At 43.5% G+C, this 20171-nt stretch overlaps 1 protein-coding gene across 1 annotated transcript; it reads left to right on the top strand.

The window, feature by feature from the left end:
• Positions 1–1304: 1304 nt before the first annotated feature.
• On the top strand, positions 1305–13407 carry guca1c (guanylate cyclase activator 1C; the record flags this gene model as incomplete). Its single annotated transcript, XM_084310403.1, has 4 exons — positions 1305–1499; positions 2562–2711; positions 12131–12218; positions 13265–13407. 4 exons carry the CDS (start codon positions 1305–1307, stop codon positions 13405–13407), a joined length of 576 nt encoding a protein of 191 aa, XP_084166529.1.
• Positions 13408–20171: the final 6764 nt, after the last annotated feature.

Genomic DNA, 20171 nt, shown 5'->3' with positions numbered 1-20171 from the left:
ACCGACCTGTAGGAGTCGCTGTCCACAACGTCCAAACTACCACCCATCGACTTCCACCCGCTGGCTCTGCCAATTGAGCCAGTATGACGGCCGGCCCAAGCCGGAGGCAATGCTGACACCCGGATTCGATACCGGAGTCTCTTGCATTGGTGACGAGCGCAATCTCTGCTGCGCCACCCAGCCGCCCTTGTATGTAACAACTTTTGTAACTATGGGAAAATAACATATAAAGTTCAAGTTTTGTTTTATTTGTCACATATAAAGTACAGTGAAATGCTTGGTTCTGTATGAGCCCCCTGAGAATGTGCTTCATACCTTAAAAGTAAAAAGAATAAAGTCCAAACACTATAAAAAAATATATACAATATACAAACTACATGAATGGCTTTTATGTAAACCCAGAAATATCCATAAGCCTGGTGGTGTCTCCCTTTATATTACTGTACTGTATATATGACAGCACTCTGCCTCTACTTGGGGAAACCCTCTCGTACGAATGGGAGTCTACGGCCGACTGTGTGGGGCTGAATTTTGACCTTCAGGACAGTGGGATTCCAGCGATAATCCCCCGAGTTCAGCCAGTCCCTGCACTACATGTTATACTTCATGTTAAACAATGTTTTTTATGTGAAGCACTTTGTGACCCTGGTCTGTGACCCTTTGGTGTTTATTTGATTATTGTTTCACTGCCTTTTATTTATTACATTTCCACAGTTTTTTCCTCATACTTTATCAAGATTTTGTACATGGTACCGCAAGATACATTAATAGGATGACACAAAAAGACAGAGGGCTTGTTTCCAGTTTCAAACTGAGCATTTTTTGCCTGCCTATTTGTTTGGTGGAAACTTGATCATGAAGTTGAAAAAAGTAGTGCCGATGTAGCTAGCTATTTTTGCCATGTTGCAACTAGCTTGTAGTGTAGCTTGCTACATTTCTCTGGGGATAGCTTCCGTTGTAGTTGAGCTATATTTAACCGAGAGTAACTGGCTTACTACATTTACTTACTTACTTTGGGGCTTGACTGTTGACTTGGTGGGATGGCGTGTATAATCTCTTGCATGCCAGCGATGTCGTGCTGTTCCTAGAAGACCCATGGTTATCCCATTAAGGGGTTATGTCTCCTTTTAGTTGACATGTAGGAGACATGAGATTACAACCGTGTCCCTGCGCCGCGGTCCAGTCGGTGTCCGTCTTGCCGACCCTTCCTCCTGTTCCTTGCCCTCGTCCTCGCTAGTCTCCGTGTAGTGGCCAGCTCTCTGCACCTGGCGCCTGGACACGCTTTCCGCGACTACGGAGGTATAATGGGCGCGCACGGCTCCAACATGGATGACATCCTTGCGGAGGACATGCACCACTGGTACAATAAATTCATGAGGGAGTCTCCGTCGGGACTCATCACGCTGTTTGAACTGAAGACCATGTTGGAAATGGGTGGTATGACGGTGGAGGCCAGCAGCTATGTGGACCAAGTCTTCTTCACCTTTGACATGGACGGGGTAAGACAATGCCACGTTCCCATATCCCTCTATTTAACCGTTCCCCATTCACAGAAGAAGAAAACAATGATTCTAGCTGTTGGTTTCATGTGGAGTCATTTAATTGAACATTTTGGACAGCCCATATATTTGCAGTTGTGAAGTCTTTAAAAGTAGAAAAGCTATCTGGCTGCACGTTAGCCTAGCTTAGCACAATTAATGGAAGCGGACATGGCCAGTTAGCCTAGGCATTGTCCAACTAACACCTCTCCCGAAGGCTAACCGGCCATGTCTGCTTCCATTCATTGTGCTAAGCTAGGCTAACATGCAGCCAGATAGCTTTCTACTGAATGGACAGAGAGGAAACTGGTATCTATCTTCTTGTCTCTCTCTGGAGAAGACGGTAAGCTAATTTCCCAAAATGTTGGCATGTTCCTATACACTCTAACGTACGATCTTTAGATAATAAAGTACTCAACCTCTACTGTCTTTAACTATGAATGAACACAGCACTCAAACTTACCATCTTTTGATAAGGTCTGAATGTTCCTCTGAAAACTTAAAACAGACATAATTATTATAATAATTATATTATGATTGAATAAGAATTATGATTATTCTCTGATGGATTCAAATTAGAATTAAACATTTGTAATTATTTAAAATTAAATAAAATCTTAAATTTAAATGTTAAATTATACACATTTAAAAAAGGCAATATTGGCTTTCAAAAAATATATATAATAATATGTTTTTTTGTCTAAGCACATATTTATTTTCCAGTGTTATCACCTATGGCCAACTGTGCAATGGGCAGACGGACCCTATGAAAAATCCAGTTCCTTTTACTCAACTGTATTGGTAGCTCTGATTGGAGAATTAAACACTTAAGAATAACGGATGAGAGGTGGTGGAGATGTCTGATACTTGAGGTGTGCTCAACAGTGGCTAAGATATTGTAAAGATCGTGTCACAATCAAAATGTTTGACCCTTTGAACCCATAATCCAAGAAGAGTAGAGTAGTAGGACACATACATTATTATACGTTCTAATGGTGTCTTCTTCTACCTCTCTCTTTACAGGATGGATATATAGACTTTGTTCAATATATTGCAGCAGTAAGTTTATTACTGAAAGGAGAAATAAACCAGAAATTGAAATGGTACTTCAAGCTCTTTGATCAAGATGGAAATGGGAAAATCGACAAGGACGAATTGGAGACCATATTCAAGGTATGAGACCATCGTGAGATTGTCATCATTCTCCTGGCCTGGCAGCTTATACTCTATGCCTCTTAGCCCTGAATTGCTAAGCTTTTCTCTGTCAAGGTCAAAAGTTTTAAATATAGCCAATTAGCCGTGTACTAGACACAACACTTAATCTACACTCGCCTACTTATTCCACTAAGTATAGGAACTGTCGTTTTTATTTTAGTCTAATTTAATTTTAAACATATATTTAAACTCGAAAGGCAACTGAGGTTTCCCTCATTTACAGTCACATCGAGTTCACTGCCTCTGCTATGGAACCAAGATTTATAATATACCGTACACTGCAATTACATCACATCATATTAGAGATGGGATGTTCCACACAAATCGATACACACACACGATACTGGGCTCACGATTCAATATTTTGAACAAAACTGAATGAAGAACATTTAAGACTGAAAATATTTTAAGTTACGTTACATTTAACCTTTAAACCTTTCCTCTTGGGGAAATTCCTTCTCTGCATTTTGACCTATGCATCCTAGCTATTTAGGAGCAGTGGGCAGCCACAAAGTGTGGCACCCGGGGACCAACTCCAGTTGTAATGCCAGTACCTTGGTCAAGGGCAATGAAATAATACAGATTAGATTAGATTACCGTAGATTAAAATGTATTGTCATTATACAGCACAAGTACAGTACAACAAAAATGTATTTGGCATCCAACCACATTTGTACTCTGGTTGGATACCAAACCTATTTTCGTTGTACTGTACTTGTGCTGTATAATGACAATACATTTGAATCTAATCTAATCTAATCTAATACTTAGCATGCATGCATGTCTTTTATGGTGTGGGAGGAAACCGGAGTACCCGGATTAAACCCACGCAAACACAGGGAGAACATGCAAACTCCACACAGAAAGGGCCCTGCTGGCATAATATAATGTGAAACTATGGCATTTCCCTATATTTACATTTGTTATGAAATTGTAAACTTTTGTCGATGCTGAGTCTAACATTCTCTGAGCAGTTTTGCTGGTATGATCAGAGGTATAATTAAGAAGTAATGGACGTCTTGGTATCACAATCCATTTCCTTGTCTATATCGTCACATGTTCATAGTGCAATATATTGTGACACTATAAGTCTGTATTGCCAAGTCAATTGTCAAATCACCCTGGTCTCCTTCAATTCAGACAAATAATGATGATGATGATAATGAAGATGGTGGTGGTGGTGGTGGTGATGATGATGGTGGTGGTGGTGATGGTGGTGGTGATGGTGATGATGATGATAATGAGGACCATGGTGGTGGTGGTGGTGGTGGTGGTGGTGGTGGTGGTGGTGGTGGTGGTGGTGGTGGTGATGATGATAATGAGGACCATGGTGGTGGTGGTGGTGGTGATGGTGGTGATGATGATAATGAGGACCATGGTGGTGGTGGTGGTGGTGATGGTGATGGTGATGATGATAATGAGGACCATGATGGTGATGATGATGATAATGAGGACCATGATGGTGATGATGATGATGGTGGTGGTGATGATGATAATGATGACCATGATGGTGATGATGGTGGTGGTGATGATGATAATGATGACCATGATGGTGATGATATGATATACTGTATGATATGATGGTGATGGTGGTGGTGGTGATGATGATGATAATGATGGTGATGATGATGATAATGATGACCATGATGGTGATGATATGATATACTGTATGATATGATGACCATGATGGTGATGATGATGGTGGTGGTGATGATGATAATGATGACCATGATGGTGATGATGGTGGTGGTGATGATGATAATGATGACCATGATGGTGATGATATGATATACTGTATGATATGATGGTGATGGTGGTGGTGATGATGATGATAATGATGGTGATGATGATGATAATGATGACCATGATGGTGATGATATGATATACTGTATGATATGATGACCATGATGGTGATGATGATGGTGGTGGTGACGATGATAATGATGACCATGATGGTGATGATGATGATAATGATGACCATGATGGTGATGATGGTGATGATGATGATAATGAGGACCATGATGGTGGTGATGATGATGATGACCATGATGGTGATGATGATGGTGGTGGTGATGATGATAATGATGACCATGATGGTGATGATGGTGATGATGGTGGTGGTGATGATGATAATGATGACCATGATGGTTGTAACTGAGGGGTACAATTCCCTGACTGTATTGTTAGATATGATATTTAATACCACTACCTCATGTACTTTAACTTCTGGCCACCCAGTACAAGATATAAGTATGATGAACACTTTCCCACCTGATGAAACGAATCCACACAAATGTACCAAATCGAAGGTTTAATACAGCAAAGGGTGTATACAACGATCACTTAATTACATTTATGATTTGAAATATGGAATATGCACTTTTATGGCAAATGAGTATTCGTAGGTAAATCAACATTGAATGTCCAATCTCTGGTTGCGCAGGGAGTAAGTATACAACCTGGAATATTTAGGAAAACGATAGCGATGGTACTTAAATGATTATAGCTGGATACACTAAGGGGGGGGGGGTCCCGCTGGTTGTAAGACAGTAGGAGGGGGGGGTTAGAGAAGCCGCTGGCGGTATCCCATCTGGCCGACGGTGTCTTGGGAGAATCCAAAGTCTTGGACACGGTGCCCACAGAACCTCGGACCGCAGACGAATACAGCTGGACCCTCTGTGGAACGGTATCTGCCGGTCCACAACGGAGAGACGTGAGGCGACCTCACGTGTAGAGCGCCGTCTCACCTGGAGTCCTCTCCGGGGGGTAATTCCAACACTCAGCAGTGTTGGCCTTTATCCATGGAATAATCAAAGCACACAAAGCATAATCCAAGCCGTGGAAGGCTCGCCGTCGTCCGGGTAGAGTAATCCAATATACAGGTCCAGTCGCTCTTGGCCCGGAGCTCCTCGGATGCAATCACCACTAGGGGTCTGATCAGCCTGGTTAAGCGTCCAGATAACGTCAGGAACGATGGGGGTACTGATAACTGTAGAACTCTAACCGAACGATGCACCATACATAAATAGACTATTATTAGCTTAATAGAATACGTCCAACTCGACGGTATGGTGCCAAACTATGACCATTCAACTATTAATCTACACGATATCTCAATGCCTATTCTGGGCCAAGTAGGCCTTACTACACCGCACGTGCGTCGTGGGGAGGCTTTTGCGTCTGTCACTCTGTTGGAGGGTAAAGAACTGGACTAAAAGAAAGTTCTACTTTACTGGCGCCATATATATATGCGCTATGAACAAATAGTACCATTCGTATTTCGCCCGACATATTACTGCGCGGAACCGGGGGTTGCCTCGACATGTTAGGCGGCACGATTGAACTTGGACCTAGGGGTATGGCAACCTGGCGCCAGGTTCTCGTCCAATGGTAGAATGAAACTATTATGGGCTGTTTAGTAGAAACGGGGATATTCAATGCATATTGTACAAGGAATATACAGGGGATATCAAACGATATACAAATACAATTAAATATATATATATAAATAAATATACATATTCGGTTTAATCTGATCCTTCACAACAGCCGCCCCCTAATTAGTCCCACCTAATTAGCTAAGCAGAGACAGATTAACCGCACTGTCTTCCACTCAAGGTCCGCTGTAAGGGTCAGTCAACTCACAAAGTCATAGGGTCATGGTCATCATCGATAGTATCTGGGAGTCGGGGCAGTTCTATGAGCCTCGCCACGGGACGTGTGTAAGTGCGCCCTTGGACGAGTACTTCAGCTGCTCGGACCTTGCCATCGGCACCGGTGATCACTTTGCTTACGCGGCCAGCCGGCCACATAGCTCTGGGTAGCGACTGGTCAATAATCATGACGACTGTTCCTTCTGTCAAATTGTCTCTCTCTTTTACCCACTTCTGGCGGGTCTGTAGAGACGGTAGGTAGTGAAGTAGGAAGCTGCTCCAAAACTTGTCAGCTAGTACTTGGCTGTACCTCCACATTCTTCGGCCGTTCGCTTCTTCAGGCCTGTACATTGTCTGGGGTAGCGAGGGGTCCAGCCGCCCCATTAGGAGTGTGTTGGGGGTGACTGGGTCGACATCTGCTACATCACTGGAGACGTAACCGAGGGGCTTTGAGTTCAATACTCCCTCGATCTCCGTGAGGACTGTCATTAGGACTTCCTCCGCCACAGTCTGGGCTCCGAGTACGGCATACAGGGCTGTCTTTATAGAACGTACTTCTCGTTCCCAGGTTCCACCGAAGTGGGGTGCGTTCGGGGGATTAAACTGGAAGTCAATCTGGGCTGGAGCGAGGTGGGTCTTAAGTTCTGGGCCCATAGCTTGGAAGCTCTCTCTCAGCTCTCTTTCTCCGCCTTTGAAGTTGGTCCCGTGATCAGACAACAATGTAGACGGTTTTCCTTTCCGTGATGTGAATCTCCGGAAGGCCATAAGGAATGAGTCTGTGCTCATGGTCGGAAGGAGCTCGATATGTATCGCTCTGGTGGTCATGCATTTGAATACAATACCCCACCGCTTCTCGGTGCCTCTTCCTCTCTTTATATACAACGGGCCAAAGCAGTCCATGCCTGTGGAGTGGAATGGCTTGTCGCCAATTCGGAGGCGACAGGGGGGTAAGTCAGCCATCCGTGGTATGCTGGGCTGCGCGCGCCACTTACGGCAGTCTAGACAGGTTCGCTGGAAGCGCCGTACTGCTTCTCTCCCTTGCAATATCCAATAACGACGTCTGATCTCCGCGAAGACTCTCTCTGCTCCTGCGTGGTGTACATCCTCGTCGTATTTCTTTATGATCAGCTCTGTGACCTTGTGTCGGCTGTTCAAGACGATCGGGTGCTTAATGTCATCTGGTAGATCGGGGGCTCTCCGCAGGCGACCACCCACTCTGATGAGATTATGTGCGTCACTCTCTGGTGCCAGGTGAATCAGTCTGCTGTCTGATGGGACGGGGTTTCCTCCCTGTAGACAGTCTAGCTCATCGGGGAACGAGTCTCTCTGGGATCGTTGTAGTAGAAGAAGTTCTGCTTCTTCGTAGTCAGCTGCTGACATGTCAGTGGTGGACTGAATCTCTGGGTGGTGCCGCAGGAATGTTCTTTGTTGCGCACTCTCTAGGGTAATGCAGTCATCTATGTTGGGGTCTGTGGAGGCGACAGTGCTCAGTCCACAGAACATAGGCTTCTTGTTCTCAGCCTCCTCGTTACTTGCTTCCCTCGGGGTGGGCGTAGGCCAATCTCCTTCCGGGAGCTTGAGGAATGCTGGTCCGTCACTGTAGATGTTGCGACGGGTTAGGTCATCCAGGGACATTCCCCGGGTGATGACGTCAGCTGGGTTGTGTTTGGTGTCCACATACCGCCAGCTTGCTTCTTCTGTTAATTCTTGAATCTCGGTGACTCTGACTCCCACGAAGACTTTGTATCTGCATGAATCAGACTTAATCCATGTGAGTACTGTCGTGGAATCTGACCACAAGATTGTTCTATGCACCGGAATGGTGAGTTCACGTTGGATTAACGTGGCTAGATGCGCTCCTGCGAGGGCTGCGCAGAGCTCTAGACGTGGGATAGATTGTTGCTTACGTGGGGCTATTCTTGAGCGGGCCAGTATGAAAGCAGTGTGTATCTTTCCTCCCCTCTCTTGAACACGCAAATAGGCAACCGATCCGTAGGCTACTTCGGAGGCGTCGCTGAAGACGTGTAGCTCAATCTCGCATGTCTCTGGCCTCACTGTGGATGGGAAGTAGCTGCGGCGTATATTGACACCTGGGAGTGACCGGAGTTCCGTCTCCCACTCTCTCCATGTTGAGGCAAGGTGTGCGGGTATTGGGTCGTCCAAGCCCTGGTCCTTGTCCCATAGTGCTCGTACAATCATCTTTGCCCTGGTGGTGTAAGGTAGAATACATCCCAACGGGTCATATTGTCTGGCGAGTGTTCTGTACACACTCCGTCTGGTGGTCGGTATCGCCGCCGACCTTCCTTGCTCTGGAGCCAAGGGTTTGTGTCTATAGTGGAGCGAGTCTGTTTTGAAGTGCCAGACTAGTCCTAGTGTCATTTCTTGGGCTTCTCCTGGGATTGTCGCCATCCAGGTCTCGCTGCTGGCAGCCTTGTCCGCGGAGGAGAGGCTGCGCAATACGTGCGGGTTGCTGCTGGCCCACTGCCTGAGATCAAAGCCGCCTTTGATTAGGGAGGCGCGTAACTTGATTAGGAGAGCCTCGGCTTCTTCTTGAGTCGAGACGCTTTGTAAACAGTTGTCCACGTAGAAACTGTTCTTCACACTGTGTTGGACCTCTTCATCTGCTGCTGGGTCCTCTGTGACGTGTTTCTGTAGTGCAATGTATGACGCCGTGGGTGGCGGATACATCGGCGAGCGTTGGGAGAGAGACCTCCTGGGCGAGTCCCCTCTTGCGCCTCGCTGTGGGCTGGTACTGGCAGGGTACCATAGCCAGCTGGTCCAGGTGCTATTCCTCGGGGCTGGTCGTGCGTCGTGCTCACCCGTGAATAGAGTCGGGGGTCTGTAGCGCAGCGCCGCGGGGGTATAGCCTGGACTGTATGGGACCTCCTGGTCCGGTGGAGTACTGTGCTGTCGTCGGGCTTGGTTCTCCTCCTCTCCCTCTTCTTCCTCTATCAGATCTTCCAGATCCTGTAGTGGTTTATCTTGCTTCTCCGCAGTGTATGCCGCTCCTTCCTTGTAGCTGGGTCTCGCTTGGACCGGTATGGGAAGAGGGTCTGCGGGGGGTCTAGACTCGGTCTGTTGGTCAAGTTCAGGGTCGCTTGCTCGTTGCGGTGACGCTGCTCTTGACTGTTGTCTCGACGAGTTCCTTGAGCCCCTGGCGGAGGGAGAGGGAGTTGTCCTTTTGATCAGCTGCTCTATTAGTTGCGCTTGTAGTCTGTCGCGCTCTGCGTCTCTTTGGGCACCGGCAGCGGCGCGCTGGGCGTCGGCCCGGTCTCTTGCCATATTCTCTTCCATCTGGAAGCGTCTCATCTCCAGATGTGTGCGTTGTTCTTCGCTCCGTTGCTGCGCTTGGAGTCGGTCGCGTTCGGTAGAGGCTGTCAGGCTGACGAGGAACGCCTGTTGTAGTATCCTCTCCGCTTCGCTGGGGGGAGGCGGTTGTGGAGGTGAGCCGCTCCTGCGTGAGCCGCTCCTGGGGGTACTCGTTGGGGAGTCCTGGAGCTCTAGTTCCTCGGCGCTCTCCTCCTCTTCTTCCGTGCAGAGTTCTCTCTCTGTAGGGTTGTCTTCCTCCCGGGGGTGGTCGGGGACTACTTCTTGAGTAGTGGCGGGGGGTAAAGGCATGTCAATTCCCTCCTGGTCCCCACCGTGGGCTTGGTCAGTTACATTAGGACCTACTAGGGCCTCTGTGGTCGGGGAAACCTGGTCGTTAAGGTCAGACATAATTTTACTTTCTACTTTTACCACGTTTACCGTTTGTCGAAGGCTAGGTAGTTGACTGACAGTGTAAGCCTCTAAGTACTGAGGTGTCTGTCGTCTGCGCCGCGGGCGTTCTAGGTTAGGAGGATCGTTTCGTGGAGTGTTCATCATAGGCCATTTCGATATTAATAACACTATATTAATATTACACTAGTTACCCTCCGGCTCGAAGGACCAATTGTAACTGAGGGGTACAATTCCCTGACTGTATTGTTAGATATGATATTTAATACCACTACCTCATGTACTTTAACTTCTGGCCACCCAGTACAAGATATAAGTATGATGAACACTTTCCCACCTGATGAAACGAATCCACACAAATGTACCAAATCGAAGGTTTAATACAGCAAAGGGTGTATACAACGATCACTTAATTACATTTATGATTTGAAATATGGAATATGCACTTTTATGGCAAATGAGTATTCGTAGGTAAATCAACATTGAATGTCCAATCTCTGGTTGCGCAGGGAGTAAGTATACAACCTGGAATATTTAGGAAAACGATAGCGATGGTACTTAAATGATTATAGCTGGATACACTAAGGGGGGGGGGGGTCCCGCTGGTTGTAAGACAGTAGGAGGGGGGGGTTAGAGAAGCCGCTGGCGGTATCCCATCTGGCCGACGGTGTCTTGGGAGAATCCAAAGTCTTGGACACGGTGCCCACAGAACCTCGGACCGCAGACGAATACAGCTGGACCCTCTGTGGAACGGTATCTGCCGGTCCACAATGGAGAGACGTGAGGCGACCTCACGTGTAGAGCGCCGTCTCACCTGGAGTCCTCTCCGGGGGGTAATTCCAACACTCAGCAGTGTTGGCCTTTATCCATGGAATAATCAAAGCACACAAAGCATAATCCAAGCCGTGGAAGGCTCGCCGTCGTCCGGGTAGAGTAATCCAATATACAGGTCCAGTCGCTCTTGGCCCGGAGCTCCTCGGATGCAATCACCACTAGGGGTCTGATCAGCCTGGTTAAGCGTCCAGATAACGTCAGGAACGATGGGGGTACTGATAACTGTAGAACTCTAACCGAACGATGCACCATACATAAATAGACTATTATTAGCTTAATAGAATACGTCCAACTCGACGGTATGGTGCCAAACTATGACCATTCAACTATTAATCTACACGATATCTCAATGCCTATTCTGGGCCAAGTAGGCCTTACTACACCGCACGTGCGTCGTGGGGAGGCTTTTGCGTCTGTCACTCTGTTGGAGGGTAAAGAACTGGACTAAAAGAAAGTTCTACTTTACTGGCGCCATATATATATGCGCTATGAACAAATAGTACCATTCGTATTTCGCCCGACATATTACTGCGCGGAACCGGGGGTTGCCTCGACATGTTAGGCGGCACGATTGAACTTGGACCTAGGGGTATGGCAACCTGGCGCCAGGTTCTCGTCCAATGGTAGAATGAAACTATTATGGGCTGTTTAGTAGAAACGGGGATATTCAATGCATATTGTACAAGGAATATACAGGGGATATCAAACGATATACAAATACAATTAAATATATATATATAAATAAATATACATATTCTGTTTAATCTGATCCTTCACAACAATGGTGATGATATGATGATGATAAGGATGACCATGATGGTGATGATGGTGGTGGTGATGATGATAATGAGGACCATGATGGTGGTGATGATAATGATGACCATGATGGTGATGATGATGATGGTGGTGGTGGTGATGATAATGATGACCATGATGGTAATGATGACCATGATGGTGGTGGTGGCGGGGATGATGATGATAATGATGACCATGATGGTGATGTAATGGTGATGATGATGATGATGATGATGATGATGATAATGATGACCATGATGGTGATGTAATTGTGATGATGATGATGATGATGATGATGATGATGATGATGATGATGATCATGGAATCACTTCAGGACTTGGCCACTTACTTGCACTAACCATCATTTCGTTCTTTTAGGCTATTCAAGACATCACCAGATCTTATGATCCTCCACCAGAGGAAATTGTGACTCTTATCTACGAGAAGATTGATGTGAATGGGGAAGGTAAAGAGAATATTTTTTTTTGTAAATATGAAAACCTGATAACATGTGTAAAAGTCATAGCTACTTCTATATCTAGGAATATAATGCTTGTGTTGATAGTTTGTTCTGTAAAGAAAACTCGCAATTTTATACTATAGATGATAAATTCCCTAAAGGGGTGAAATGAATGAACAGGCAGGTCTATTAAGAACAAATTCTTATTTACAATGACGGCCTGGTGAGAGGACAAACAGTCCCCTCGAAGGGTAACAGGGAAAGGGGGGGGGGGGAAGAGTCAGAGGTAATAATTAAAACAAACAACCAAATAAAACTATGTAATGCATGAAGCAGAACAGTCAGATTACAGTTAAATATGTGTTGTGAGTTTGTCACACCACAGAGAAATATGTTATCAACCACCCAACCACATTTGAATGATTTAAAAACATGAATTACTATTAAAACCCGGCTGAAAAACAGGCCGCTCAGACCATTTCTCAGGATTGTGGGGTGTGGTCAGATCACGCTTGATTGACAGCTCAGCTCAAGTGCCATTTTATTTTCCTATTCAATCACTCACATGTTTTGCTATAAATGACCAAATCGATCAAATGGACCCAACTTGGTTAGAAAGCTTGACTTATTGACTAACTAGCAAATGAGGTTAGAGACCACCCAAATCTGTGTTTTTATTTAACAAATTTCATAAAAACTAATTGTTTTAGCATTTTCTATTCACATACACGAAACTGTTAGCATTACCTTTGCTATATGCTACACTTTTGAGCTACTTCAACTCCGGGAGAACCATGCTAATGCGCTCTAGCCTCTAGTTTTACATCGTTTTAGGGGAGGAGTTATGCTAACGATGGTTCCATCGAGCCATGATTACCCCCCCCCCCCCCCCTAAATAATCCTGAACACAAAAATGGTGAAAAACTGTTTAAAGGTTTGACTCCACAATTCAGTACGACAGTACTGAATGTATATTACCATCACAACGTCCACCACAATGGGAGACCCTTCTAGATTTTCTTGTTAATTTTTGGTCTGGTTGCTTCCTTTAGGCGAGCTCACCCTGGAGGAGTTCATTAGTGGAGCGAAGGACCACCTTGACATCATGGACATGCTCACCAAAATGATGGATCTCACCAACGTCCTGGAAATCATTGTTGGCGGTCAAAAGAAAAAGGTTGTCGCTGCAAACTGAATCCTCGGTTTCTAACAAGTCGAACTATGGGATCGAATGGAAGAGGATTGTTTCTTATCCAGGCATTACGTGAGGATTGTGAAACTGCTGTGAAAACCCCACGGGTTTGGGAGAACGGTGGGAGATGCCTAAACACTTTACTTGCCTGTATGAGATCTCTTGTCTCAGTGATATCAAATTACAGAATCAGAGGTCAGATGTGTCTTCTTCCTCCTGGTGGCCCTATCTGCACTGTTGTTAAAGGTGCTATAGATAACATAGTAATCATAATAAAAATATTACATTCACAGAGCTTTTAGAAAGGTGCAGAATAAAATTATTTCTTTTCCCTCAAATTATTTTTGATGAAACCTCTTAAAGCCCTAGCCCTGCTAGGCTTGAGTAAATTGTGATGAACCAAAGGAGAATATAAATGATATTTTTTTCATTCCCCCCCCCCCCATCTTTGACGGTGAATAACACCATGCTAAAAATGACCAGACATGAAAAAAAGACATTGCCACTGAGCTCATTCAGCACCTTCTTGAGATCACGTGTACAAAAAATCTAAGCAAATTAATAAAGGGAAGATGATTAAACAGGAGATTTAGTAGAGACGGTACTGAATTCTGCCATCCGGACACATGCTATTTGAAATAGGATTATAGAATATAGAATATCAGGCCTATAAATTACCTTATTAAAAAGTGTAGTTTTTATTTTATTTGAAAGCCCATAGAAAGTCCTGGGTCTCCTCTCCTCATAGGACTACAAACAAAATGGCGGTGTCATTTCCTCGCCTTTTTCCAACTAGATTTATATAACTAATATTTCACTATTACACTTAAAACCATTGTTAAACAAACGTAGTACTGAAAATATACACTTTGACTGCTGTTTTGACAGGGTTAGGGTCTTTACTCTTGGCTACATTTGAAGAAAAAAAACCGCAACATTAATTCATACATTCTGTAGAAATGGATTTATGGCGTGATGTCATTGTCGGTCCGGTACCGGACCGCTCGGGCTTAAGAGGTTAAGGAATTTATAATTACAAATGTTTTGGCAGGTCCAACATTACATGTTGCGTGCATGTATCCCCTTCCTACTTTCCATTTCCCCACATGGAATGCACCTGATTGGATAAAATGACATGCTGGTGCTCTAGTGCGACAACTAGCTGAATGTTATCATTGCACCTTTAAGGTTTAAGGCCCATTTCAGGAGTTTGAGCTTCACACTGACAAGATGATGAAACCTGACGGTATGAACACTACTTTGGCTTGTGTATGGCAGGGTGGCATCAGCCAGAGGCCGTTGAGGTCCTGGTTGGCTGATCCACCCTGAGGGCAGTGCCAGCCAGAGGCCGTTGAGGTCCTGGTTGGCTGATCCACCCTGAGGGCAGTGCCAGCCAGAGGCCATTGAGGTCCTGGTTGGCTGATCCACCCTGAGGGTAGTGCCAGCCAGAGGCCGTTGAGGTCCTGGTTGGCTGATCCACCCTGAGGGTAGTGCCAGCCAGAGGCCATTGAGGCTCATGTAGTGCTGGGACACCCGGGAGATGGTGTCAACCCATGGTTGTGGAGCGGGGTGCACGTGGCAAGGTGCGTGTGGCAACCTGTTGTCATTGACCCAGGCGAGTGACACACCTGGAGGGTTTCCCCACCACACAGTATGTTTCAGGTATTTATCTGACGTTTGTTAGTTGACAAATAACAAGGAGGGACACAATACAGAGTCAATGGAGAGCAATGGAATGTTTTCTCCTCTGTGTGGGCAGGGCCTATTTGCACTCTGTCTCTATTCCTCAGACTAACTTGGTTTGTCACTTGCCAACACAAAGTAAATGTGAAGTGACAATCTGGGTGGAGCTGCGCCCAGAGATGGTGTAGTGGTTAAGACACCCTGTCTCTGGAACACGTGTGTAACTAGAATCTCAGCCTGCTATAACCTTCTATCCTGTGTCTGCCATACTCTGCCTCCCTCTCAGCCTTCCTATTGTCTTTTTTGGTCCTTGTATTGGGCCTGTCTGGGATTCTTTGTGTTCATAATATCTGTATTCTGAATGGAAATTGTCCAGTAGAGGATAGCTGTTAGAAAGCAGATGAAGCATATAAAGCAGTTACTGGTTGCTTCTCCAATAATATTTACTCAACAAAAACAAAAAAACAAGGTCACTGCTTAATCCAAGGAAACATCATTCTGCTGCAAAATTATAGCACTTTATAGATGATGACATTAATGAGCAACATCTGAAACACTGACGCACAATTTGTTTTACATTATTGCTATTTGTTATTTGAAATCTGCATGAAAATAACACTATACTTTGTGTGATAATGAATGGTCAATGAATGACGTGCTGTTTTTGTGAAATCGTTTTTTTGTGATTTGTGATCATATAGGCCTATTGTATTCTATTTGACATTTGTAACTTGCCTTATCAATCAATATATTATTTTGTTGTAAAAATGTCTTCGTATTGTTTATTCAATGATACTGTTCACTGCCTCAGGTGGCATATGGTTTCCAAGATGAGTCTTTGGTTGCTCTCTAGAATAGCACAGTACTGGGAAAAATAAGACATCAGGTTTGCTCACTGGGCCATTTAATAACAATAACAATACTACTAATAATAAAATAGTAATAATTACATTCATGGAGTGCATTATAGAAGAGAAAACCACCAGACAGAAGAGACAACAAATAGGATATCTACAATGTAACCTTGACATTTCAGTTTCTGATCAAACCTACAAAGCTGAAGTTCAGTTAAATTTAGTACAATAATAATTAGTATAGAAAACAGCAGCCCATGGTAGAGAATGTTCATTAGTTAGTATGACAAAAAAAGACAATGACCATATAAAATGTCACATTTACAACCCTTCTATTGATATTGAATATGATATGACACAGCATCTGGCACTGCTCTTGGGCACCATCTTGTGTTTATGCATTCAAGTGGTCAAAATAATATCTTGACGGGTCAAAATAATAATAACTGTGGCAAATGTGGAAACATGCATTTGAGAAGTCTAAACCAAAAGTGGACAGAACTATATGCTGTTATAAATCAAAATAGCTGCATGTGGACGTATAAATCAACAGGACAGGGATATGATCAATCATTCTGAGTAAGACTGTATCATGGTTGGTCAGTAACTATACTATACTATCTGGGGTTGGTCGCTTTAAAGCATCATTAAAGAAGTGGGGCCTGGCAGACAGCGCTGCATGTGAGTGTGGAGACCCTGAGCAGACTGTTGACCACATCCTGACCATCTGCCCCCTATACAAACCACCCTCGAAAGCCAGCCTCTTTGATGTGGGACCAGAGTTAAGGGCATGGCTACAAGATACAGAGTTGGACCTCTGACGTTACACGAAAGAAGAAGAAGTAACTATACTGAACAAAAATAGAAACGCAACACTTTTGTTTTTGCTCCAATTTTTCACGAGTTGAAATCAAAGATCTAAGACGTTTTCTATGTACACAAAAGGCCCATTTCTCTCAGAATTTGTTGACAAACTTGTTTAAATCTGTGTTAGTGAGCACTTCTCCTTTGCCGAGAGATAATACATCCACCTGACAGGTGTGGCATATCAAGATGCTGATTAGACAGCATGATTATTGCACAGGTGTGCCTTAGGCTGGTCACAATAAAAGGCCACTCTAAAATGTGCAGTTTTATCACAGCACAATGCCACGTCTCCAAATTTGTTGTGAGGCCAGTTGGATGTACTGACAAATTCTCAGAAATGAATTTGGAGACGGCTTATTGTAGAGAAACATTCAATTCACGGGCAACAGATAGGTGGACATTCATGCCAATCAGGGACGTGCACAGGACTTTAGAGGGGCATGTGCTCAAAGGCTGAAAAGGGCACTGAGCCTGTGCGCGCAAACCCGATTTTATGCCCCTTTTTATGCTTTCTGGGGGGTTTTGGTGATCAAATATTGAATATTGAACTATAATAATGAGTGCAGGAGCTCACTTATCCTTGAAAGACACTTTTATTTTGATTCTATCCTGACATCTTTCAGTTGGAAGGGCAGTCTATATGCAAAGAGAAACAAAAAAACGATTGCCATAAAAAGGGCACTTTTTTATGAGGCACAAAAGGGCAAGTGCTTGAGCACCCTTTGGGCTCTGTGTGCACGTGCCTGGCTCTGTGTGCACGTGCCCGGTGCCAAGTGCATCCTCCCTCAAAACTTGCGACATCTGTGGCATTGTGCCATGTGATAAAACTGCACATTTTAGAGTGGCCTTTTATTGTGACCAGCCTAAAGTGCTCACTAACAGATTTAAACAAGTTTGTGAATCGATTCTGAGAGAAATAGGCCTTTTGTGTACACATAGAAAGTCTTCGATCTTTGATTTAAACAAAGGTTTTGCATTTATATTTTTGTTCAGTGTATTTTAAAACATCTGAAACTAATCTGAAAATATGGGCTAACCTATCACAGCTAGATGCACTCTAACATTCCCAGCTCTAAATATCATAATAATAATAATAATAGGCCTATGATTTTATATTTGAACATATAATGACTATAGCAGTGTTGGGGGAGTTAGTTATAGTTTTAACTACAGAATCAGAAAAGTCTTTATTGCCAAGTAAACTTGCACATACCAGGAATTTGTCTTAGTCATTTGGTGCATCAACATTAACAGACAATATCAACTAGACTAGAGTCGAGTAGAATATAGCACAGAGCTGTGCAGTATTGTGCAAATAAAGGGTCATGTTCAGATGCTCAAATCTTAAGTCATTTCAGTAGTTAACTACTTTGTCATGTAGTTAAAGGTAGTAATTTCCCTTAAAAAAACATTTTCCAGAGCACACTTAAACTGCTCCTTGATCTTGTCCCCTTTTCAAAACACACTCTGACATGTGAGGACTGGCCTGCCCTGCATGGTCACTAAATCAAACACGCCCACACCATACTCTTGTGCCAGTTCAGTTGTTGCTTCATGGGCCTTTGACATTTCAGACTCAGATTGTGATCATTATCCGCAATAGTCTAGTGTAAGTCTATGGGTACAGGAAGCAGCGTCTCCTCCAACCGACTGTCAATTATCACTGATATAGAGCAGAATAGTACCGTTAGTTTGACAACTACTTTTTATTTAACTTTTTTTTTCTTTTCTTTTAGTTGTTAAAATTTAGTTGAACTTCTTTCATCACAAAGTAGTAGTCTGATAAGCTAGAGTTTTAGAGTAGTTGACCAACACGAATGACTACTCTATATTATGGACATTATAACTTTCACTGCAGTGAAAAGACTGTTGGGCAGTCTGCATTTTCTTTTGACCATTATTCTGTTGTGTTGCTATTACATTACCATTGACTGAAGGAATGCTTGTTGTCTTGTCAATGTAACATAATAAGGAGACAGTAGCCAAAGTAACCAACAAAAGATATTTAATTAATATTTACCATGGTTTTGTAATAAAAAAACAAAAAGTAACATAAAATAATGACAAACAAAACACAGAACGGTACAAACAGGATCAGCAGCTCACACGGGGAAGAACAGGACAGTTATACACTATAGGGGATGACGAGACAATACACACCTGGGTTGATTACAAATGGATACATCTGGGAGGGAAACGATAAGGACTACAAGACCAGAACAGGGAACTACAGCTAGACATAACACATCACACACTGGGACACCTGATCAGGGTACAGACAAACCCCCACACGTAACAGTTGCAATAGTCCACACTTATGCCTAAAGATTGAAATGCACACTTTCAGTACAAGTACACTGCTAACATTTGCACATTGCTCATTGCACATCACACAACATACTTTTTTTTGGAACTGCACAAAGCCATTTTGTTATTTAAATTGTATATGGTATAATATCTACATCCTGATCTGCACTGCACTTTCTAGAACTGTAGGCTATATAGTAATCTTTATTTTACTCATCTTATTATGATTCTATGCTAAATTTATTGTATTGTACTGCACACTTTTTAGAACTGTATAGTAATCTTTATTTTAGTCATCTTATTTTATTCTATGCAAAATTTAGTGTATTTCTTTTTATTATTGGAAGCTGCTATGGTCGAGGGACCATAATAAATAGAATCTCACTCTTCTTGCTGTAAAGTACTGAAATAAGTGACAATAAAGGAATATGAATCTGAAAAAAAGTGGGTTTGAGCCATGCAGGTTTCGTCAACCTCATTCCTCTGCCATTTGCAATTGACACACAACACAATGTTGATACAAACAACAACACCCTGTGGTAGGATTACACAATGGCCTCCATCCTTTTGCACTAAACCTTAGACCACTGTACACTCTGTTTGTGTAAGCATGTGGTGCAGGAGGGATTTCAATGTATACAGTGATTTAGGCTACTGATTTACAACAGTTTTAATCAGCCTATACAAGCAGCTATATTGCAGGGACCCGAGGAGTCCATTGTAGGGTTTGGGAAATAGTTCAATATTATAATTTATCATACCGAGATCATTATTGGGATGTAATTATGCTATTGGGATATCATTGCACACAATTATGTCATCTAAATGAATGATAATGGTATACATACGAAACACATATACATATAACATTTCTTTCAAAATAATATCCAATATTTGAGGGGATGTTATTTGTACATTTTGGTTTCATATCAGACTTTACATTATCATGCAGTTCATTGTGATGAACAGCAACTGGATTATTAATAATATCTTTCATATTTCCCAGCCCTGGACCATTGACCATATTCACATGGTGGCCATTTTGCTTTTATGTCA

This window comes from Notolepis coatsorum, assembly GCF_963971535.1.
Source record: "Notolepis coatsorum genome assembly, chromosome: 1".
Lineage (NCBI taxonomy): Eukaryota > Metazoa > Chordata > Actinopteri > Aulopiformes > Paralepididae > Notolepis > Notolepis coatsorum.
The sequence above is the reverse complement of the archived record's forward strand: the minus strand, read 5'-3'. Positions and strand labels throughout refer to the sequence as shown.